Source organism: Polypterus senegalus, chromosome 18 (assembly GCF_016835505.1).
Source record: "Polypterus senegalus isolate Bchr_013 chromosome 18, ASM1683550v1, whole genome shotgun sequence".
NCBI lineage: Eukaryota > Metazoa > Chordata > Cladistia > Polypteriformes > Polypteridae > Polypterus > Polypterus senegalus.
Window position 1 is genome coordinate 42,170,828 of NC_053171.1, and position 25,225 is coordinate 42,196,052.

At 39.7% G+C, this 25,225-nt stretch overlaps 2 protein-coding genes across 4 annotated transcripts in view; one reads left to right on the forward strand and one right to left on the reverse strand.

Annotated features, from left to right (window-relative positions):
- The window catches only part of tmem63c (transmembrane protein 63C), a 192,761-nt gene extending 187,992 nt beyond the window's left edge, over positions 1-4,769 (reverse strand). The window contains exon 1 of the mRNA XM_039740989.1: positions 4,649-4,769. The gene's annotated coding sequence lies outside the window, so the exon portion shown is untranslated. The remainder of the gene's footprint in view (positions 1-4,648) is intronic.
- An 8,269-nt stretch (positions 4,770-13,038) lies between these two features.
- Positions 13,039-24,431, forward strand: zdhhc22 (zinc finger DHHC-type palmitoyltransferase 22). Of its 3 annotated transcripts, none has more exons than XM_039742083.1 (3): positions 13,039-13,245; positions 14,883-15,428; positions 23,467-24,431. In XM_039742083.1, exons 1-3 carry the CDS (start codon positions 13,161-13,163, stop codon positions 23,739-23,741), a joined length of 906 nt encoding a protein of 301 aa, XP_039598017.1. In that variant the 5' UTR covers positions 13,039-13,160; the 3' UTR covers positions 23,742-24,431. The 3 variants fall into 3 exon arrangements, with proteins under 3 accessions (XP_039598017.1, XP_039598018.1, XP_039598019.1); XM_039742084.1 differs by lacking the exon at positions 13,039-13,245 and adding an exon at positions 13,615-14,106; XM_039742085.1 differs by lacking the exon at positions 13,039-13,245 and adding an exon at positions 14,130-14,355.
- The last annotated feature ends 794 nt before the right edge of the window (positions 24,432-25,225 follow it).

The following is a 25,225-nucleotide window of genomic DNA, read 5'->3' on the forward strand; positions in this document are numbered from 1 at the left end:
CAACTACAACATTTGAGTCTTCAATGTATCTCACTGATAGGCTGAACAAAGCTGGTTGACAAAAAAAACCCTTTTACAGGCCTTAAGCAGCAGATATCTTGTAAGAAGTTGAACCCCTAAGGGTCCAGAAGACTTATTATTGCTCAACAAGAAAAGGTTTATCAACTTGCTTTAAAACTGTTGCCAACAATAAACTTGGCCTAAAGTAAGATCTGACACTTGAAATTGTATCAGGAGTTTGACTTATGGGAATAGCTCATCCTATAACAGTTATTAAATTAAGTGTTGCAAAGAAGAGGTTTTTGTTTTTTGTTCAAAATTTGAGACATAGGTACAGCAACAAAGGGAGAAATAAATAACTAAGAAAGTACAGGAAAGTAGGCTGAAGTGGTTTAGATATGTGATGAAGATAAACAATGAATATGTGGGTAGAATAGTGATGGAAATGGAGGTACATGAGAAGAGAAAGTGAGGGAGGCCAAAGCAGAGATGGATGAATAGACAGAATTGAAGGAAAAGGGTTTCAATGGAGAAGAGGTGCAGAACTGAGCTATATGGAGAATGTTGGTCAAGCTCATAGAAGTGAGAAAAGATGAAGAGAAGGAGGAAGAAGAAGACTTTCCATCTTCTCCTCTATTCACACGACACTGATATTCAGTTATATAAAAATCAGTGTGTTTGTTTACCATTGTGGACCACCAGGGGTGTACCACTCCCCAAACCCCGAAACACAGACAGGCTGAGACAGAAGGCTTGCCAGACAACACACCTTTATTTAAGTGGGGAAGTGTTTTTCTTTTTGTTCCCCACTACACACCACAGTATAAAGCACCAAATAACACACAGTCCTTCCTTCTTTCTCTCTCTTCCTCTGTCGCCTCCACTCCTCCTCACAAGCTTTGTCCTCCACCTCCCAACTCTGGCTCTCTGACTGATGGTGAAGTCGCTCCTTTAATAGTGTACCTGGAACTGCTTCAGGTGTTTCTTGATATTCTTCCATTTGTGTTTCCGGGTGTGGAAACGGTTCACCTGTAGTTGCAGCACCCCCGGTGGCACCCATGCAATCCAACAGGGCCACTCCAATCTACAACTCCCAGCATGCCCTGTGGGGATCCATAGTGCAGTAGCAACCCAGGGGCGCTGCCCTGTAGCATCTCGGGAAGAAAATTGTCAAAAAGAAGTTCTCTTCTTTGGTCCTTCCACCCAGCCGGTGTTCCGGACAGGTAATGCTCCTGGCCATCCGTCACACTATGAGAAGGGGCATTAATCCTCAGCAGGCAAATCTCATGGTAGTATGAGAATACAAGCTGCAACTACATCTTAAAGTATCATAAGATACATCAAGAAGAAGCTACTTGAACAATAAGAACAAGAGAGCAGACTACTTCAGTTACAGAAGTCTAACTAAATCTTTGGATCCGAAAATATTAAAATGAAAAGTTACATTCAGAAACCAAGAAGGCAGAATGTAGGAAAGTCAGGTTTCATTATTGTTTTTCCTGTGGTCTGAGAGATGCTAATTCATAATAATTAGGATAAAGTTTTCAGTTAGCAAATAGATGCATGTTTATTGGTTTTTATTCAAAATAGTATGTTTAGTCAAATATTCCTTCTTAGCAACTATCCATTATCCAACCCGCTATATCCTAACTAGAGGGTCACTGGGGTCTGCTGGAGCCAATCCCAGTCAACACAGGGCGGAAGGCAGGAAACAAACCATGGGCAGGGCGCTAGCCCACCGCAAGGCGCGCACACACACCCACACACACCAAGCACACATTAGGGACAATTTAGAATCGCCAATGCAACTAACCTGCATGTCTTTGGACTGTGGAAGGAAACCGGAGTACCTGGAGGAAACCCACACAGACACGGGGAGAACATGCAAACTCCATGCAGGGAGGACGTGGGAAGCGAACCCAGTTCTCCTAACTGTGAGGAAGCAGTGCTACCCACTGCGTCTTAACAACTATTTGTTTCTAAATTTGTTAGAAAAAACAACTACACTTATGAAACTCAATCACACAGATAGACTTCTACAGTTGCCCTGTGCTGCGGTATACTGCTCATCAATTTGAGAACTCCTGAAAACTTTAAAAGACATCTCCTACGTCACACGATATGTGATACTCTCATACTGTGTAATGTTCAAGTCTATCATATGCCTTAATAGAAATACAACTGATGTTGTGAGAAATTTCTTCTAGACACATTGTAGTGTAATTGCAAGCACAGTTTTGCACTGGAAAACACAGAAAAAGAATTAAAGAAATGATCTTTAACATGAATTGGTTGCACTCCTCAGTTACAATATACACTTACACGGGTAATAACTATAGACAAAGTGTAATTATTAAAGTGAAACTGCATTAAAAACAGAATCTAGTTAGCACTTCTTTACACAAAGGATCATGGGAATCCAGGTATTATGTGGATGAAATAAAATAATGTGTAAGCTTTTATGAAAACATCTAGAGGAAATATTGAGAACACTCTGAAAATAAAACAAGCTCAAAGGGCTGAATGGTCTCCACACGTTTATAACACATCTTATGTTCTCATTTTACATATATATGGCCAGCTGCAATACCGCTTTTTTACATGACAGTTGTCCCATAAACAGAGCAAAGTGTAACTGGGAAAGCAATGTAAGTCAATGTGCCATTCTGAAACAAATCATTTCACATATCAGATAGATAGATAGATAGATAGATAGATAGATAGATAGATAGATAGATTTTATATATCCCAAAGAAAATTGCACGGTTACAGAAACAGACAAAAACAGGTACAACTATACATACAAACCAAAACAAAAATTCTAAAAATATCTAATATACTAGCAAGGTACAAATACACATAACAAGAATTATGTGTGTGTAAATGTATAATGTGCAGGTATTTATAAAGTGTAAATTGATTAGAATCACACATAATTATCATTTACAATTTCTCAGTTCACAGGATGTCACTCATTGGCACAGTATGTTGTACATAGTGTCACTGCCTGTTAAGATGTCTACTAGACCAGCTCAGTACCATTCAGCGTACAGGGAACAAGACCACCTTGGCTGATGAGTGACTCATTATAGAGCCTGATGGCCAAGGATAGAAGTGACCTTACATAGCACTCCTTGGAGTACCTCAGTTGTCTCAATCTGTTATTGAACATACTCCTCTGTTTAGTCAAAAACCTCATACAGGGGGTGAGAGTCCTTGTCCAGGAAGGTAAGCATCTTGCTGTGTGACTTTTCTTCTACCATTTCCTCCAGTAAGTCCAGCCCGACTCCCAAAACTGAACCAGCCTCTTTAATCAGTTTTTTTAGTCTATTTGCATCACCTGCACTAATGCCATTTCCCTAGGATACTACCGCACAGAACAATATACTGGCCACTACAGACTGGTAAAAAAAAAGAAAAAAGAAAAAGAAAAAAAAAAGAATGTGTAAGCTTTTATGAAAACATCTAGAGGAAATATTGGGAACACTCTGAAAATAAAACAAATAATAATATAAATAATTCTCCATTTACCAAGTGGCCTCAACCTCCTGAGGAAATAGATGTGTAAGTTTCCATGTCCTAAGTGGGGCATACATAAAGAGTGCCGTGATACAGTGATGAGTACTATCACCTCTCCTCTGCCATTTTCCTTCCCCACTGGGCTGTCCTGTATGTTGAGCTCACATATTTTATTTTTGTTTACATGAGATTTTTAAAGGAAGTCCAACTTATTCCTCTCTGTAATCATCTGTGTTATCTGGTCACATTATAGGTCTTTGCAATGTGTATTAGTTACAGGAAGAACGGCTACTGGACATGGTCTAAAGATAAATGATTAACTAAAGGCAGGAGACTGCATCCAAGTAAAAGAAGTGGTTGATTGGAAATCCAGTCTTACCATTGTGTTTCTCTGGGACTGAGTTGGAGAAACGCCTGAAATGGACTGTGACACTAAAGGCAAAATAAAGAGACTATGAAAGTGGTGCAAACAATCTCACTTGAGGTTCCTTTGCAAAAACTGAAAGTTATGTGCCCATCTTGAAAGTATATGTAGACTGTTGGGAAATTAAATGATGTTTCACAAGGAGCCATAAGTCTTAATGGTAGGCAGCAGGAGCCATAGGTCTTAAGCAGCTAGAATCTTTAACAAGGTGTTAAAGGTAATTTAATTGTTTTTCTTCTGATGTGATGCTACACTGCACTCTGAAAAGGGTAGTGCTGCTTGGCACTCCTTAAGTAAAAGGATGCACGCCGCGCAAAACAAATATCGATGACAGAATTCTTTCCTTGAAGAGTTAGTGCCGGACAGCCCGCCCTTCTAGTGAAACAGTGCAAGACTGCAATCCCCAAGGAACGGGACCTGGCAAACCTCCTAAACCGATATCGCTAGGTAAACATGCCAGTGTTGTGAAGCTGCACGCCCCGATATGCCGAGCTTGTGTGACCCGACAGATCGGCCCATCATGTCCATCTCTGTTTTTTTTTTTGCATGCACATCCACAAACTCGCACATGATAGCCAGGTCACCGACGCCACACCGTTCTGCCTTGACAAAGCCACAAAGCTGCTGCTTTCCAAACGGACCACGCCGCACCTGCGCCATTCTCAATCATTTCACTCTGCCCCATCAGTCTCTTGGACGGCTTACCTGCAGACACTCTCTCCTGGTGCTCGAGCTTCCAGTCCTTGATTCAGGGTGCGTCCCGTGGTAATATGCCACCTGCGCCGCACGGCCGATAGCGGCTAAGCTGGGCGCGCAGGTGTCGCCCACTGACGTGTCACGTGACGCGGGAGAGAGAGGCGCTTGCTAGAAAGACGGGAAGAGGAGGAGGAGAGAAACGGACAGCAGTGTCATCCTTCAGAATAACAAGCAGAAATGCAATTATCATAAAAAAGCATATAAATGCTTCTTCTATTAGAGCGATTAATGTGATGCTTTTAGGGGTACACTTTGTGCAAACCCCGAAACAACAAACCGGTTACACTTTGCTACTTTGGAATTGCTAAGCTTGTTTGAATATTTGTAATCCTCTATTTCAAATCAACTAAACTATCACTGCCGCCTACAGGGCTGCCGATAAAGTGATGCAGGGTACGCGATCCTTGGACTTTCCGCTTTTTGGATTTTACATCTAAAAACTAAAGTGAAACGCCAGGATTTTTTAAAAATTAGCCGTATCATTAACAGGATTCTTTTCGGACCTTTCCTGCTTCTTTGTACAGAGAAGTGCTTTGCCATTCATATGAATAAAGCAAATGGTTATTTTTAAATGTTATTTATTTTCAGCGATATGCAATGCAATAAAAGGGTTATAATACAACAATCAAACACACACTGCTGTAAAAAAATAAATAAGCAGTAAAAGGAAAAGTAGAATCAATCTATTAAATCATAGGAAGAGTTGAGATTCAGTCATCCTGAACTATACTAAAACTTCAAACACAAAACAGAAAATAATGACAAAAATGACACTATAATATATATTTAAGGAGTCGTATTTACTATTGATTGTCTTTCTCTTCTCCGTCTAATGCCCAGTCTGGACTGCAGGAATTAAGAATTTCACTATACTGTGTGTATAATTTTTTATGTGACAAATACCATTTGATTAGATTTTGTTACTTCCAGAACGTGTTTATACAACAGGTGCTAAACAGAAACATTGGGAGGAAACGATCAATGTTTTTTATAGCGCCTTTAACAGCATTTACTGTTTTCACAAGGTGCATTATGGAGTAAATTTAATTCTAAGACAGTATATAAACGTAGTCCGAGACTTTCTTTTACTATAAACTCAAAATCATTCAGATCATTGTCATCATCGTCATCATAAAGGCTGTAATAATTATGCCTTTTCAAGATATAATCATTTGATCAGAGTTAATGATTAATGCAAGAATTCCGTCTAATCTGTTTTAAATGACTGGCAGCTGTATAATTTCCTGTTGCCGCTGCATCATCCGTCTACATTATTTAGTTTTTAGATCATTGGCTTGAATTTATGTGCATTGTGGTGTCTTAGGTAAAAGATGGGCTGGTTATTTTACCAGATTACTTCTCTGGGGCGGTTGTTGTTTTTTAGTTGTGTAGCGCGGCACAGAAAGAAGGGGCACAATGCCACAAAGTAACGTCCTCCTGCCTGAACAGTCGCCAGGGTGCTGTGGTGTGGACCCCGCAGCCCTGGTTGAATAATAAAAAAAAAAAAAAGCTCCTATTCATGAATAGTTGTGGAGATGTGGAGTAACAACAATGTGGGCTGGGTTGCTTAGAAGATGGGTACATACTGTAGGTGAGAGTGAGTGGTTCCAGGGCCAGCTCATTAAATAAAGTCACTGGAGGTAAGGCATCCCCTGCTCCTGAGTGGTTCTTCAGATCGATGCCACAGGGGAACCATTAACCACTAACAGATGGTAACATTTCTGTGAAATATCAGTGGCTCCTGATTTGGAAAGGACCCATATCTATCTATCTATCTATTCTATCTATCTATCTATATGTGGTGATACAGACTAAGACCAGTTTTTCTCAATCTGGTAGTGTCCTGCTGCCTGCCATACATAATAGAATTAAATTATTTTCCAAAAATTGGGAAGTTTTCCCCAAGCACAAAGAACAAGCCTCAGATGCAAATAACCATTCCCAGAATGAAATGGTACTTTGTCAATGAATTGTTCTGTGAGAAACCACAAAACCCAGTAAAGAACTATATGGTGCCATTAAAGTACCAGTATTTTTAAAAGTGCAGTGAGGCAGTGCTTTGCTGTTATGCACCAAAGATCTGGAAGAGCTAAATTTTAATTCTACTCTTAATGGACTAGATATGCATAGAATAATCATACTCTTCAATGAATCTGCTGCCATTATTAATCTTTACTTTTCTCTGTTTTCTTTTCTGGTTCTTCTGGGGTGACATTCTACGCCGCCATTACTTCCTGATCGAACTCCCGAGGAGCCACCTGTGATGTGTGAGTAGAAGCAGACACCCCAACCTGCCACAAGACGCTGCATTGAATCCTTAAAAGAAAGGATCCTCCTAGCCTAAAAAAACAATAGAGAACTACTGAAGAACATTTATGTCAGGTAGAAGGCCCAATGGGGCTTGGTGGTCTTTTGGTCTTGGAACCCCTGCAGATTTCATTTTTTATTTCAGCTTAAATGGAGTTTTTACATTTTTCTCTCCACCCTGGCCACCTGACCTTAAGAATGGACTCACATTTAGTGACTTAAAAGAAAACAACTCTATATTTAAGGACTTCTCTTAATTATACAGTATATCTATCTTATGCATATTGGCATTATTTATTTTTGCATACTATTTATCCTTTATTATTCCTAACTGATTTTAACTTGTTCTTTCTTTGCTTGTAACTATTTCTTTGACATCTTGTAAAATACTTTGAGCTACATTCTTTATAGGAAAATTTGTTCTAATGTTGCTGTTAATCCTCAAAAAATACTAATTTATGATACAATACTTCTATGATACACATTGTAAAATAGGACAAAATAATACATAAAATAATATATATATATATATATATATATTGGAAAAAAATGAAAAAGATTAGCTTAAAATCAACAAAACACTTAAAACAGATATTAAAACAAAAAAAGTATTGCTTCTTCTTGACCGTCCCCTCGATTTTTATTATGTTTTGCAATAGCAAAAGTGAATTTGATTACAAAACTCATCTGTTTTTCTAATCCCACACACTTCCCTAAACACTTTGGCAGTTTCAAATTCTGTCCTGCAAGCTAAAATGTGCCTGTCGTTTTTAACTAAACACACACCATGTAAGTATATGATATTTAACAGACATCATCCCTGTGACTGACACATTAACAACATTCCAGACATTAAGAAACATTTACAAAATGGCATAATCAATATACAAACAATACAATATGTGAAGAATTATGGAAATGAATGCCAGTATCAGTTACTAATGTAAGATGTAGTTTCAAAATGCATGTGAGCCATTTTCATTTGTAGACACTTACTGTGCAAACTGTGTCCCCCAAAACTGTACATTTGTAAAATTAAAATATTTCTCACAATTTTAATAAGGCACCATATTTTTATGCAGTTTTTGAGGTTCATACTTTACCTTCATTTTTTTCCATTTTTTTTTTTTTTGTAAAAACAGTGCTGCATGAAAATGATGTCCATCTCAAAGTGCCATCTGAGGCGAGTTCCGTGTTGTCCACCCCATGTGGCAGCTCTTAGTGGGTTAGTGGGGGTTTGGGGTTTTACCAAGAGATAAAAACATGCACATGGGGTGCCATTTGTAATATCAAGTACTAAATTGTTATAGTGTTATTTTTTCACATTTGAAGGATGTTCAGCATTACTCATTTTTTTCTTTAAATGCATATATTTTTCTGTGCAAAGTGGCAGACATCAAATATATATGGAATGGTAATCCTGTGCAGCATATGTTAAGTGTATATTAAAAATGTCAGAGTTATATATTGTAGAAAGTACCCTGCGGAAATATCAAAGTCAAGTTTTTATGTCAAAAGTCCCGCTTTTTGGCAATTTACGAAAGTCTTAGAAAATATGGCATATGTAATGATAACAAATACAGATAAGTACATCAGTACAGAAAAATACCGAGAGAAAAACAGTCAGCCAAGAAAAATATTCTGGTCCAGTAGGTAGTAGTGAGGATCAATCAATATTAAAAAAAAAATTCTTTCATATACAATCTGCAAGGATATTTAATTTCTCCTTACTTTTATCATGTTATATTGTATGTTTTTTTCTTTTTGTTATACATTATTGGTTGTTGTTTTCATGATAAATAAAGTTCTGTCTATCTATCTATTTTACTTTATCAGTCTGTGGGGAAAAAAACTCTTGGTCTCTGTCAGAGAAAAGTTTTGTATTCACAGAGATTTCTAGCAAAAAGGGATGAAAGTTTTACTTTAGCACTGGTATATTTACCAAAGCAATAAAATTTTAAAATGATAAAAAGTGTTACCATATCCTGATAACCTTATAAACCCCTACAACCACTGAACCCTGGCCACACTGACGCACTACAACTGCTTTACTTTGAATTGTGAACTTTCCACCCTGCACATTTTCTGTACACTCTGATAGCACCTGGAGAAGATGAAGGTCGGAGCACCCAGAGCACCTCAGCTAACTGCTGTGTTTTCTTTGGAGTTTTCTTGAAAACCCTGATATAGATTGCATGTTGAATGATTTTTTTTTTACTACAAGCTAAATATAAAAGTACTAGCTGTGTACGCCCGTGCTGTAAAAAGCCTGGGGTACTAGAAACTATTGACATCGTCAGAAATAAAATTGAATGTAGAGATGTCAAGTGATTGAAAGGAACTACTCTGGGCATCTCTCTCCTAAGAGGATTCTTTTGCCGACATGCTCGCCTCGTTTGTGCACTAGCAGCTAAGCGACTTTGTCTTTCTTCTGAGGTTTCGTTTTGCCGACGTGCTCGCCTCGCTTGTGTGTTAGCGTCGGGAGGAAAAGTAAAAGGGATACCGTTTTGCCGATTTGCTCATCTTGCTTCTGTATTGACAGATAAGCGAGTGACTCTTTCTTCAGAGGTTTCATTTGCCGCTGTGCTGTCCTAGCTTATGTATCTTCGGAGGCGCAGCCCTTACCCCGACTCCACCTCTCACTCCCAGGCGTAGACGTTTACATATAAGATTACTTGTTTAATGATTGTTTGTTGTTGTTAATATCCACTTGATTCCACTAGTTTGGAATCACCCAGAAATTATCAAGTTTTGGATAGAAATTGATGCCCTTTTTATCAAGACACCATTAAATTGATTTTTAAAATACAGCCAATGTATTACTAGTGTTGATAATGATTACTATGCTTCAAATGACTAATTATTTATTTATTATTCACATATGACCACAAAGCCGCATTTTTAGCAGTCATTCTGTAGTTTCCTAATAGTCAGTACCGTTATCTTATCCAAAAGTAGTCAATCCAAAGGACAATTGGTTATTAAAGAAACTTTCATAACTACATTGGCATGATTTAAACCTGTTAATCTCTTCAATAAAGCAAATAAAGTTTCTTTTTTGGGTTGCAAAAATATAGTAGCATTCTTAAAATGCATTTCTGTGTACAAAATGTTCGAAACAAAATCACTTTCTCAAGAAATGTGGCAGTCTGTTTTAATTTCAAACAGTAATAGCCTTTAGCAATAATAATGTATTGGCTGTAGTTTTAAATCAGTTTAATGGTATCTTAATTTAAAAGGTATCAATCCATCCAGAACATGTAAATATACGGGAAATTTTAATTTCTGAACGCAATTGTAATATGTAAACTAGCAAGCGCCTCTGTAAGTTTAATATGTAAAATGTAAAAGTTGAACTGAAAATGATACTCTCATACATTTTCGTTATGCCTCCTTTCTTTAACGCCAGTATACGCGCACAAACCACACACCACACATTTCTTGCTCCCAATTTGTCACTGTAAGTGCCCGTAGTTCTTGAATTGTAAATGCCGTCGGGTCGGGGGCTCTATGTCGATAACAGGTTCAGTGTTGTGGTCAATGCGTATAGTAAATTACTTTGTAAAAAACGATGTCCTAATTGAAATAATAAAGTCCCTCCAAAATTTGTTTCATTTGCTCCAACCCCTTAATTATAAAAAAGATGTGATTCGGGAGGAGCTTATTTGTTGGACACCAATCAGCAACAACGCAATTTTGGACAAGACGCCAGTTAATCTACGTAGACTCTTCATTTAGCAAAAAAATTGTTAATCCAGTCCAAGCAGAAATACCCTTCTCATCCAATTGCAAAGTCGCGGAATCTGTCGCGGTATCATTTAGAAACAAGGCAGGAGCCATCTCTGGGCGGGAATTAAACGATATAATGTATATCATAAATATATAAAATGTAAACGTGTTCTTTAAGAAGAACTGTGGAGAAAATATGTGCCTTGTAATTCCCAAAGATGTTCATGTTTGTTCACTAAAAGAGCGCAGTGTAAAACAACGTAATGGGAAACCCCAGGTACAATTGTAACAGCTAAAACTCGTAGTCATTTAACATTCAAGTCAACCAAGGCTGCAGTAATTTGTGTAACAGGGAATGTGGCGACACTCAGTGGATAGACCATTGAATTAAATTAGTTGTCAGATACAGAGTTCTGCAGCAAGGCACGTGCCAGGTGAATTCTTTTCATTTAAGATTTAAAGAAATAAAGTCACATGAGATTTGATTTTTAGTACCGAGTTCCTTTAGAAATGAGGACAATCACAGACTAAACAGGATTTTTTTTATATCTTCCTTTCTTTCAACCAAATTTTTTTTTTACCAATACAGAGGTCCCATGTAGTGTACCACAAGATGACTATGAGTCCTGGCATTTGGATTAGGACATTTTTATTTATATTATCCATTTAAAGCCATTTTCTAAACCTACTTAATCCTGAACAGGGTTCTGGGGAAAATGGAGCCACTCCAAGCAAGCATAGGCTGCAAGGAAGGAACAATCTTTGGAAAGGGCTTCAGTCAATCACAGGGCAAACTCACACACATATACAGCATACAGTATGAACACGCTAGGGCCGAGTTAGCAGTGCCTGTCCACATAACCTGCAAGTCTTTGGACTGTGGGAAGACACCAGAACAACTGGAGGAAACCCAAATGGACACTGGGAGAACATGCAAAATCCATGCAGGGAGGACTCAGGATGTGAACCCCAGCCTCCTTGTTGTGAGGCAGAAATGCTAATATTGTAACACCCTTGGTTAATACTAACACCATAATAAGGTGATAATAAGGGTGACAGTAATCACATAGTTACTGGCATCCCATTCTATTTATCATCACAAAGTTACTTCAGCACCTTCTATGGAGTCCAACGGAGGTCAGTTCACTTGACTGGACGGGACTTGGAAAGGCATACACATAGATGGTCCCACAGATGACAATGTGAATTAAAGCAAAACCAAGCCATGAGTTCAAGGAATACACTGCAGAGCTTAAAGACAGGATTAATGTTGAGGCACAAATCTGGGGAAGACTACAAAAAAGTTCTACAGCACCGAAGGTTCCCAAGAGCACAGTGACCTTCTTAAGTCTTAAATGAAAGAAGACTGGAACAACCATGACTCTTTCTAGAGCTGGTCAGCTGGCCAAAGTAAGCAATCATGGGAGAATGACCATGTAAGAGAGGTGTCCAAGAACCCCATGGTTGCTCTGGCTGAGTTCTAGAGAACTTCTGTTAAGATGGAAAAAACCTCCAGAAGGCAAACCCTCATTGCATCACTCCACCGATCTCGGCTTTATGGCGGAGTTACCAGACAGAAGCTTCTCCTCAGTAAAATGCACATGGAAGTCTGTTTGGAGCAAAAAGACACTTAAAGAACTCTCAGAATATGAGAAACAAGAGACTCTGATCTGATGAAACCAAGACTAGCTACATGTCTGGAGAAAACCAGGCATTGCTCATTACCTGTGAAATTCCAATACAACAGTAAAGCATAGCAATGGCAGCATCATGCATTGAGGTTGGGACTGGAAGACTAGAAAGGGTTGAGGGAAAGCTGAACTGAGCAAAGATATATGCTTAATGAAAACATGTTCTAGGGAACTCTGGACCTCAGACTGGACTAAAGGTTCATCTTCCAACAGGACAATGACACAAAGTAAATACAACACAGGAGTGACTTACAGACAACTGTCGGAATGTCTTTAAGTTGTCCAGCCAGAGCTGCCGACTTGAACCCAATCGAGACCTGAAATGCAGGCCCATCATAACAGAATCATAAGCCCCTGGGCAAAGTAGTGTACTGGGGCCCCCATTATGATAGTAAAATAGAAAATACTGTACATAGGCATCCAAAGCATTGTAGACCACTATGCTCCTGTGGCCCTCTGGCCAGTGCCCATACTTAAAAACGACCCTGCTGAAACAGAGAAATGGTCTCCATCCAACCTGACAGTGCTTCACGGATCTGCAGAGAGGAACAGCAGAAAATCCCAAAGTCACACGCGTCAAACCCAGGAAGACTCCGGGCTAGGATCGCTGCACGCCAGGGGCTTCAAGAACGGACTGGATTAAGGATCTGAACACGCGTGTCAATGTGATATCCCAGTCTCAGTGCTGGCGTTTTGTCACTTTGGGATATTCAGTGTTGCTTGATGTGGGGAAAATGAATTTAACCCATCTTGGCGCAAGGCTGCAACATCCTAAATGTGAAAAACAGATGGGACCCAAATATCTTCTAGATCAACTGTGTAAGTCGTTGCCGCTTAAACGCTAATCCTATTACGAAGGTGTAAACAGCATGCATTTTCCTATCTGTCTTTTACAAGAAGAACGAGAGTTTCCGTCTCGCGTGTAATGGACCCCAGGATAGACAAGAGTATCCCGCGACCCGGAACTGGATAATGGGGGTTCAAAATGTATGCATGCATGCAATATAAATGGGAAATGTCTTAACTGTGTTTTGTATTCTTCAGAAGTGAAATATTAATAGTTAAGGGGAGGAGTCGTGCTTTCCATTTCGCACTATTCCTCCCAGTCACGCAGGATACGCACGGGCTTCCTTGAAGGAGACCTACGAGACGTTCAAAGGTCGGCAGTTAAAGCGCGTGCCTCATTGGAATGACTTCGTTGGTCTAACATTAAAAGACAATCGGAACAATATATTCCAACTGTCCTAAATATTACGTATACGTAAATAAAATATTTCAGACAACAGTATATTCATGTTAAGAGCGAATCAGGCTGACATCAGGGTTATTTTGAGCTGCACGAGCAGGCGGTAATAAAATAAGGGAGCCAATGGTGGGGGAAGGGGTGGCTTAATCCTTGTCATGTTGCTCGTTGCAGTCTTCGTTTCATTCTGCTGTATGTGAATATATGCATTTTTATACTGTCCTCGAGGCTTGCTGTTTTTGTTTCGAGTAAATATTACAATCTCATCCAAGTCGATTTAACGAGCCTGGTGCTGAAGGACAGCTCCGTGTCTTCCACCCGGCCTCTGCGGAGGAATGAATGAATGAGCAAGCGGCGCTACGCAGCCTGCGACAAGTCGATCTACAGCCCCTCGGAGCAGTCGGGCGGCGTGGTTCAGTCTTTTTAACAGAACAAAGGTATCTGGAAGGCAGTTTTTGGGGCGCTAATCTTCTTTTTGAGATTACAAATAAAAGTGCGGTTGTGCGTATGGGTATACACGGAGAGGTTTTACAATATACGATAAGCTAAAAAAAAAATCTTCAGTCCAAATAAGCCTCTCTTAACGTTCATAGTGGAAAATTGGGCCCTTTTAAATACATTACGATACGAATGGGAGAACTGTTAAGTGAGATCATTCTGGCATATTACGAAATCCGTTGCTATAGGTATTTTTGATTAATTCGTTTTTCTTTGCTACCATGATTCTAAATACTGTAAGACTTGCTTTGTATAGCTCCTTAAAATGTGACACATAATGCGGTTTTATTATGTTCAAGCAAACATTTTTCCAAGAGCATGCTGGGCTATAAAATGTTTAGAGGATTATGTCAAGATTATAATGTCTTATTTTGACTAGATAGTGAAAATGTGAACACTTAAAATATATTCTGTAATCTTTCAAATTATAACAAATAAGCCTGCTATATTCAGGGATAGTCTACAACTGAAATAAGACAGTGTTAATAAGTAGAACTGATAGGTTTACCTTCTAGCTGAATTATTTTATTGTAAACAGGTTCAACATGGTTATTACTTTTGTAATTCATTGGATTGCTTTGTGATTTTTTTTTTACGTTAGCTTCTGAAAACTATTTGATTTCTACTTGCCATAATTATGCAGCTGGTTTCACACACCATTTGTGATGCTTTCTTTTGTCTCTCTGCTTTTCTGTTTTGTTTCCGTTATGTGAAGTTATGCAGTTTAACATGCTCAGATTAAGACTCCTCAACTCCATTGCCCCAGCTTATTTCTTCACTGCCACTGTGGTTACCATCATCCTGCATTTCTGCTTCTTCATTCCTACCATTTTCGACAGGAGCCCTGCCACCTTGCTCCACATCATTCTTTTCCTCTTCTTGGTGGTCAATGCCCTTGGGAATTACACAATGACCATCTGCTACCCAGCTGAGAGTGCACAGGGTGAAGTGACACCTCCTGTGTGTGCACCAGATTGCCCTGACAGAGTAGACGCTCACTACCTCTTCAACGGACGACACTTCTGCAAACTTTGTAAGAAAGTTATCCTAAGGCGGGATCACCACTGCTTCTTCACAGGGAATTGTATTGGAAATCGAAACATGCGCTACTTCATCATGTTCTGCATCTACACCTCTGGGACGTGCCTGTATTCACTGGTGCTTGGGGTGGCCTACCTGACTGTGGAGTACTCCCTGTCCTTTGAGAACCCTCTCACCTTCCTCACACTTCTTCCCCTCTCCATAGGCTACTTCTTTTTAGGTAGGTTTCTCAATTTGTTTTTTTTTTTTTCTGTCTTTCTAAATACTGTTCAAATCTGCAAGAAAACTCTAAAATAATAAGTTTGTTGGCGTTCATTTTAAAGGATAAGTTTCAGGTCAAAATTATTTCTTCATTACCGTGATATTAATTTCCTACATAAAACTGTTCTAAAGTGAAGCTTTTTTAAAACAAATTTTATAAATACAGGGTGCGGCAGAAATAACTCCCACATTTCAAAGGGGGATTGAAAAAAAAAATGCTACGAGGTATTACCAAAAACTTTTTATTTCCCAAATGTAGATATAAAAAAGTTTTTTTTACTCTAAGTTTTAAAAATGATATCGTCCAAATGGTGGCCTTGACAGCTGATACACATTTGGAGCCGTTCTTGGAAATTTTCCATCACTCTCACTAGCATGTCGGGTGAAATTCCTTCAATTTCTTCTTAAATAGCCTCCTTTAGTTGGTCCAAGGACCGAGGACGATGTTTGAAAACCTCGGCCTTGAGGTACCCACACAGAAAAAAAAAAGTCACAGGGACTTAAATCAGGTGAGCGTGGTGGCCACGGAACTGCCTCGCGTAAGGAGACCACTCAACCCGGGAACATCTCCTGGGAAATTTCGCACAGACGACGTGCTGTATGGGCCGTAGCTCCATCTTGTTGGAGCCAGAAGTCCTCTAGGTTGTGTTCATCCCCATACTCTTCAATTTTTGGGCGCAGAAAATTCTCCAACATGTCGCAGTATTGATTAGAATTCACAGTAACTGTGACTCCACCCTCTTCAAAAAAGTAAGGCCCAATGACGCCTATAGACGACACAGCACACCAAACGGTCACTTTTGGGCAATGAAGAGGTCGTGCATGGAGTTCTCGAGGGTTTTCAGCATTTTGTTTGTTCACTGTGCCAGAAAGGTGGAAATGGGCTTCATCGCTACTCCACAGAATGCCAGTGGGAGGCACAGCTGCGAGGATCCCATTACAGCAATCATAATCTTGTATGGGTGTAAATGAAGGTCAGTATGCAAAATTTGTCTCACAGTTCTTTCTGAACTCCGAAGAGCTGAGGCATGTTTCCGTGCTGAAAGCGTTGGAGACACTCAATCGAAGCCCTCACTGCAGCAATGTTTTCGGGTGTTCTCACATTTTTGGGACGTCCGGGTGGTTTTCTCTTCAGTGCAGATCCTGTTGCCCTTACTCTTTGAACCCACAGCAAAATCGTTTTCCGGTCTGGAACACTTTCATTAGCGTGTAAACCGAACCACATGCGAAACAGCCTCTGCGTCGCAGCTACAGATTCGCCATTTTGGAAAAAAGCCTCCACTACAAAGCCTCGATGCTCACTCGACCATGGCATGGTGACGACTGAAAACTTTATTATGTACCGTAACCGTACCTAATGGAACGGACTGCACTCCTCTACCTGCTTTGGGGACCCCACAGTGATTTTTCGAAATATGGGAGTTATTTCTGCTGCACCCTGTACTTTGTCCCTGTAGCTTACAATGGGACTGAAGGGTACCAGGGTCCATAGATGAAGGAAATAGCCTTAACACTTAGCTAATATGTATACTCTTAGGCAGCAGAGGTTTCGATTTAAGAAAATATGTCTTGTGTGTTTATGAGGCATAATGAAAGTTAACTAGAAATAATTATTTTATCACAGATTCTTGGAACTAATTTTCTTGTAGTAGGAATACATTTTTTGTTCACTTGTCTGCTCACAGCCACCATCGTGGGTAGATTTAGACTTAAACAAGGAGGCTGATCATCACGAAAGCCAAACACATGTCTGGATCTGCTTAGAGCAATTTTGTCTTTCAAGAAAATAGTTCAAAAATGTGCATGTCCAGGGTGTAAACAAAAACTTGAAAAAAAAAAGCATTTACAGTTTTCATCGACTTCCTTGTGGTAATCATAATACCTTGAAGTTATGGCTTGTAATGCTAAGGATGCATATGAACACTTGTAAAGGAAGACTTGCTGAAAGCAGACCTGCAAGTCTGTAGCACTCTTTTCTCCATGGACAACTACTTGCAGTTGAAGAGGAAAAGAAAAGCTGTTCCCGATTACTGATTACTGACTCTATTAGCACTTTCAAAAAGATTTAAGATGATTTCAGCTGAAAGTGAAGGGAGTTGAAATGTAGAGCCGTAGAATATTAACAGTGAAAATGGCGTTTACTAGCAGATTGAACACTGTGTAGAGGAGTAGCTGGTATGTAGGGTGACAAGGCAGAACAATCGTTACTGGTGCTGCTTCACACATCATGTGCCTGATTGTTGACCTTGTGGAGTTTACGTGTTCTCCCAGACGTAGCGTAGTAGTGTTCTCTTCAACACATATACAGAGCCATAAAGATGAGCTGACATGCTGATTCCAGGTTAGTGTCAATGGGATTGTGCACGAGTGTGTGTGTGTCAGCTGTTCCCGTGATAGGCTGCTTCTTACTTTTCACACAGTGCCACGGAGGGAGTGACAGTTTCTTTTAAAATACCCAAATCACACAAATTGTGTGTTTACGATTTTTATTCCTTTCTAACATGATGTGAATACACTGTTTTACAATACAGTAGTCCCCATGTATCCGCAGATGATACATTCCAAGATCTACTGCAGATGCACAAAACTACAGATAGTAGCAAACCCTATATATTTGTTATTTTTTTGTTTACTAGCGGGCTCTGCCCCCTGCTCACTTCGCTCGCCCACCCCCGGTTTGGTTTACTGGATATACAATTTAAAGAGATTGTTATTTTAATGGGAAAATTACATATGCATTATTTTCACTTTTACTTTAAAACTTTTTTTAAAAACAATACTTGTCCTTTATTTCTGGCCTTGGGCATGGTTTAATCTTTCTCGCAGGACGTATAATGCTGCTTGTGTTATAAAGGGGCGTGGGGGGGGTATGTATGTGAAGGCGGCTGAACACACACAATTAGGAGATGCCGTCGGATAATCTGCTGTCTTTCTGCTGTTGCTGCTGGCGAGCTGCGTGTTCTTTTTGTCGCGCTGCACGTCGATCATTCAAAAGCCTGTACAGCAGCTGCCCTTTTGCCACTTCGCGTCGTGAAGGGCTCAACGCATGCGAAGGAAAAGCAGTCGGATCATCTGCTGGCTTCCTGCTGCTGCTGGCAAGCTGCATGTTCGGTTTGGCACTTGTCGTTGTTTTAAGAGCACATGATGTTTGTCTGTCAAAGGCATTCCAACAACTGCTTGGTTAGATGTCCTTGAACTTGTTTTAAATGTGGTCTCACTGCCTTGTCTCGCGGGACGTCAAATTTTTTCGCATTACGTTAAAGTGTCTCTCGCGCGGAAATCAAATTGTCTTCCGAGAAGATCACGTCTCGTCACCCTAGTCTCCCTCCCTGGATTGTTTTTTTTTTTATAAAAGAGAGATGTACGTACATTTGCTAAAGTTTCATTGATAAATTACACACAGTAATACATTACCAAAATTAAATAATAATCAAATAGTTTGTACATTATTATATTCTGTCTCTCAAATTAATGGTGAAGATAATGCCAAATAAAGAAGCAACATCCTCCTGCACGTTGCTGGAATGTATTGAGTTTTCTCCATGCGTTTTGCTCGGAATACGGCAATGTGGACGCGATGCTATGTATCAAAATACAGGGGCTCTGCTGTATTTGTGTGATCTGAAAATGCAGATTAATGTCTGATAACACTCTTGCCTTTATTGAAAAATGGACATATAATATGTTGATGTGTGTCAGATGCCCAATTTGATCCACCATAGACGGGTGGCACCACTGCATACAGAAATCCTTCAATCCACAATCAACACATTCTCTGCATGCCCCATATTTGCACCATGTTTAATGTATAACACCGTGTTCATGTCAGTCCCTCGCAAAAAGTCTCAAGCTGGACATGCAAATCAGTATTGACTGTGGTAGACTACGATGAAGACAAACATGTCCTGATTTAGACAAAGAGGGCACGTCATTAAACGCACAAAGCTTAAAGCTTGAAGCTCATAACGTTCATTTGTGTGTTCATTGCACATACTGTTCTGCACAGTGGCTGTCCCAGGTGAAAAAAAACCAAACCTTGAGGTACTCCACTTGAAAGACACGTTTGTAGGCAGACATAAATTTTAGATACCCGACAGAAAACACAGGTCTGCAAAATTTAGTTCATAAAAATTGAAAAAAGTTATTCATTCTTGAACACAAGAAAATGATAAACTTAGAATGTTTTCATCATATCACATTTAAGTACTAAAATAAAAGAAATGTAATTAAGATTGAACAGCTTACACACTTTAACCAAGTATACAATATCCTTCTAAATCCATTTACTATGAAAGTATATTTGGCCAATCTAATATTTTTAAATATATTTGTAAAGAACACAACAACAACACATGCTCATTGGCTTACATTTAACTTCTACAGTTTTTGACACTTCTCAGTTTCCTTGATCCAAAACTTGGTTTGGCAGTCGGTCTTTGTCCACTTTTTCTGGTGCGTCCCTAAGAATCATCCTGCAGCTGCTCCCCATCTAACTGACATTGTGATGTCCCTGCTACTTTTTTTCCATGTTCTTGATATTCTGCTGGGATCTTTCACACTGCACTTCACTGACTGCTGCAAGATTTTCAGAAAAAAAATTCCAAATATCAATCCAAAGAGTTCCCATTTGGATCTTCATTGTTACTGAAAGACTTTCAAAGGACTTGTTTGTGTGATACCCAAGCCTCTCTTTCCAGGCTCATTCATCGTACCATCAGATTCTGCATCAGAAATCAGTTTTCTAATATCAGGCCCTCTTTGAATTTAGCCTCAGACAAATCCAGCAACTTCAGGCAAAAATGCATCAGACAGACTCCATGTTTTGATGGTGCTTTGACAAACTGCTTCATTAAACTAAGCTTAAAGTGAAGTGGTTGCAGGAGCGCTTTATCTGGAACCATCAAGCTAGGTGTGATCATATTTCTGGCACCAACCTGTAGCTTTTTTCTAGCAGGCCATTCCTTCTTAAACCCAATGTTAGTTCTTGGCCCTGCTGTCCCACTCACAGAGGAAATGTGGGAATTTTGTATGCCCTGACTGCTGATGCAGGAAGACACGGACAACATTCAGGTCTACGTAAGCAACAGTTCATGGGCATTGTCTTATATATAAACGTCTACGTGTGTGTGCGTCTGTCTGGCCCGGAAGTGAGAGGTGGAGTTGGAGTAAGGGCTCCACCTCTGAGAAAACAGAAAACTCGCTTAGCCGCTAATAACACAAGTGAGGTGAGCACGTCGACAAAACGAAACCTCCAAAGAAAGACAAAGTCACTTAGCTGCAAATACACAAGCGATGTGCGCATGTTGGCAAAATAAATCCTCCTAGGAGAGAGATGCCCAGAGTAGTTCCTTTCAATCACCTGACATTTCAATTTTTTTTCTGACGATTTCAATAGTTTCTGGGACCCCGGGCTTTTTATAGCACGGGCTTACACAGCTAGTATATAATAACTGTTAAAACAACAAAGAAAGAGATGATTTGCTTTAAGCTGAGGTTTTAATATTAGGAAATATTAAATTCAAGGAAATTCTTACAAAGCATCGATATCTATTTGAGTATATTGTGAAAACATACATGTATATTTGTATATATTTATAAATTACATAAAAAATGTGTTTATTTAAAAAATGTTACATGAAGAAGATAAATGGTTTTCATGTTTGAACTGAGCACCCAAAAATATACTGTATAAATATCACGTGAAATTTTCATAACATTTGTTTCCAACTATACCTTTGAAATTTGATGCGATACCCTTAATGTGAAGGCATTTGTTGGACACGGTTTTTCTCCAGCGCTCTTAAAGTCGTCTGCCTGAACCTCAGAGAATTGGTTTTCAGTTAGTAAATACCATAGTTTACTCTTTTCGCCAAATAGAACTTCTTTGCAGGTCAGCTTTTGGCTTTCCTAGGTCTTTATTATGTAAAACATCGTTATATATAATTTGATACTATCCATATGTATGGTGTTCGCGTCAATACCTCGACTCAATACAAGTTGGAACCATGCAATGGGACTCTGCCTCTGTAGTTAGAACATAACGTGGCAAACGCGGACGCAGTATTGCATGATTGGCTAAGAATGTTCGAATGCTTCAGTGACGCCGCTGGATGGCCGAGTATAGTAAGGTGGTAAGTCAGTGTTGGTTCGAACAGATAACAGTAAGTTCGGCTGGTTTTAGGAATGTTGGTTTGGTGGGGCGTACTTTCCAGGACTAATATTGTCGACTGATTTAAACCCTTCGACAGCTCCGGAACCGTAAGAAATTTAGAACGTATCACCATTTGCTTGCTACGTTGAAATCTATCTTTGGACAGTTCAGTTTTGGCATCCGTCCTTCTGACATCTATTGACAAACTGAGTAATGACGGCTGGGTATTAACAACGGTCATTGGTTAAATTTTAGCCGATCTCAGATCTAAAATGACCACGCCAACATAATTATTACTCTGACTCTGATTAGAGTCATAAAATACAGTTTGTTTTGAAAATTTGTTTGCTGGAAAGAATCAAATGAGGTGCGCCGAAGAGCTGAGTTCACGTCTCACAGCCCCGTTTAAACAGGAAGCTCTTCATTACATCGGTCGAAAAGGTCTATTTTAAGCACAAATCAGTGCCATGATAACAAAATTATTTCAAGGACTTAAAAAAAACAAATAATTCTTTGCAGAGAATGTATGGATTTCACAAACGTAGAATTTGTAGCCCGATTTGATCGGGTTCCCAGTCGCTAGTGTTCATTAAAAATGTATCAGCCTATGTGAAAGGTGTTCTTTTCTTAGGAAAGGGTTGATGTGTGCGAGTTAACTTTTTGGATACGGGCCCAGGCTAGAAACCCCATTCCTCTGGCCTAACACCCTTCATACTAAACCCTTGCCACCACCACACACGGGAGTTTCCACTTATGTTGCTACATGCCATTAAAAGATACTTTTAATTAATTCCATCCGTTTTTTAACCCTTTATTTTTATTCTGCTTACAAAACACTCATTGTCGAATGTTCCCTGAAATGATTGAAACTGGTTTTCAATCCCCTTGAATCGAGTCTTCAGTGATTTCACATTTACCATCTCCCTTGATGTGCTGAAGACGTAAAAGAGCAGGGTTAACAGGCATAGCTTACAAGGAAAGATCAAGTCTTAGTCACCTAATGCACCCTGTACACGTATGGTACAGCCCTGCCCAGATCGGCCTCCACCTACATATTGCTGTTGGATCTCTTGCAGGGCTTTCGATTTGGTGGTGCGTAAATTTTTAAAGTTGACGCTGCTGGTGGGAATTGGCTGAAGGGTCTATTCTTGTCACGTGATGCATCCTATTCTTTTGTATTGGGTCAATTTGGTCGTGTGACTCTTTTATTAATGAACTCTTATTGTTTGTTTTGGGTTCTGAGTCTTGACGGGATAACGTCCCGAAGTAGTGAAAAAGGACAAACGTTAAAAATCAATAAACAAAAAGGTATCGCTAGCTAAGCAGAGGCAAGGTACACTCCAAAACGCAGTGGTAGACCAACTCCCCACTCCTGACGTCACGCTTTCCTCACCTCTCCGCCCACAGCCTCTGTCTTGGATTAGCACAAATATATCATTCCCGCAAGTGAACTATGATTCTTAGCACGATGACAGAAGTCGCAAAATGAACCAGATTGTTCAATCAAATTCTAGAAAAAAAACAGATCTAAATCCATTAAGTAGTTCTCTGGTGACAGACTGACAGACAGACTTTGGATTTTATATAAAGAGAGAGATGGAGACCTTTATTGCTTCAAATCGGACATATTTAGTAAGTTTTAAGGTTTTTTCCATCATGTATAGACAGAATGGGGGGTTTAGTTTCAAGGATCTCCATTGTATGCCCCAAAAAATGGAACACAATTTTATGTGGCATATTAATACAGACCATGATTGTAAAGAAGTAACTTCAATTTGAAAAGTGATGTACTTACCCTTTAAAAGGACTGAATTAAAGTGCCCATGCTCTTCTTTTCTTTTTCCAGGAGCCATCCCAGGCCTGCAGTTCTTCCTGGTCCTCATGCTCTATGTATGGCTGGGGATAGGACTGACCTGTGCTGGGTTTTGTTGCCAGCAGATCCTGTTGGTGGCGCGAGGTCAGACATGGTGCCAGATGAGAAAAGGCCAAGTGGTCCAAACCCGGAACAGCTGGAGGAGTAATCTGAGTGATGTGTTTGGGAGGCGCTGGTTGCTTGGCTTTGTTGTTCCTTTGCAAACAGCCGAGTTTACACAGGATGAAACTGCTGACAAAAGAGACTAACTAGAAAACAAACTGGTTCTGTCTTAAAGCTGTCAGTGCCAGAGCAAGGATTGCCAATAGTTTTCCCCAACAAGAATTAAAAAAAATATTAATGTAAATAAGAAGACCGTAGTGCCCACCCTTAGGTGGGCAGTACATAACTGAACATAGACGTATGACACTGTGAGGGGATCCAGTTCTGACTGGGTGTCCTGAGGGATACTGGTGCATATACCAGTCCCATATGCCCATTTACATTAAACACTTTTACAGGTAAGGGATAACTTGGAAGAAATTTGCAGTTCCACATTGCCAAAATATGGGAAATTGAGGGAGAGCGTAAATGATCATTTAAGGTATCCGTTTCTCCATATAGCATACAGATATAAAAATGTGGTGGAGAAACAAACTAAACATTAAAAAAAAAACAAAAAAAAAACTGCACAAGCACATCTCACAAAGTCCTGTCCTCCATTAGCCAGGAGCTGACCTGCATCTTACTGGATAAATGAGTATCAGCTCTTAGGCTACAGTACTGGTTTAGACTCACAAACCCAGTTATTTAGACCAAGCAAAGTTAGACTTTCCTTTTCAAATTAACAGTATGTCTTTGGGCTGTGAGAGCAAACTCACAGAAACAAGGGTAAGAGCAACTTGCACATAGAACGACTTGAAGTGAAGCCCTGCTTCTATCTGGCAGACAAAAACAAACACACTCTGGAAAGAAAGCATGTCAAAGGGGACCTCTCAAGCACAGGTTATCTTAAAAACTTCTCCAAGTAGAAGGTGGAATGGCACAGCGGTTAGCAAACACTGAAGATACTCCTTACTCATGGAGTCACCTCCGATCTCATATTTCATCACCTTTTTACCTATTATAGGCCCTCGGGCAAAGCAGTGCACTGGGACCCCTACCTACACAACCACTCAGCAAGTCACAACGTACAGTTAGGTCCATACTGTAAATATTTGGACAGAGACCACTTTTTTCTAATTTTGGTTCTGTACATTACCACAATGAATATTAAATGAAACAACTCAGATGCAGTTGAAGTGCAGACTTTCAGCTTTAATTCAGTGGGTTGAACAAAACAATTGCATAAAAATGTGAGGCAACTAAAGCATTTTTTTAACACAATCCCTTCATTTCAGGGGCTCAAAAGTAATTGGATAAATTAAATAACTGGAAATAAAATATTCATTTCTAATACTTGGTTGAAAACCCTTTGCTGCTAATGACAGCCTGAAGTCTTGAACTCATGGACATCACCAGATGCTGGGTTTCCACCTTTTTAATGATCTGTCAGGCCTTTACTGCAGCGGCTTTCAGTTGCTGTTTGCTTGTGGGCCTTTCTGTCCGAAGTTTAGTCTTCAACAAGTGAAATGCATGCTCAATTGGGGTAAGATCAGGTGACTGACTTGACCATTCAGGAATTTTCCACTTCTTTGCTTTAATAAACTCCTGGGTTGCTTTGGCTGTATGTTTTGGGTCATTGTCCATCTGT

Coding starts and splice junctions, on each gene's coding strand:
- zdhhc22 (XM_039742083.1), top strand. CDS start 13,161: ATGAATTTAACCCATCTTGGCGCAAGGCTGCAACATCCTAAATGTGAA. Junction 13,246..14,882: donor ATATCTTCTAGATCAACTGT/GTAAGTCGTTGC, acceptor CGTTATGTGAAG/TTATGCAGTTTAACATGCTC. Junction 15,429..23,466: donor CATAGGCTACTTCTTTTTAG/GTAGGTTTCTCA, acceptor TTCTTTTTCCAG/GAGCCATCCCAGGCCTGCAG.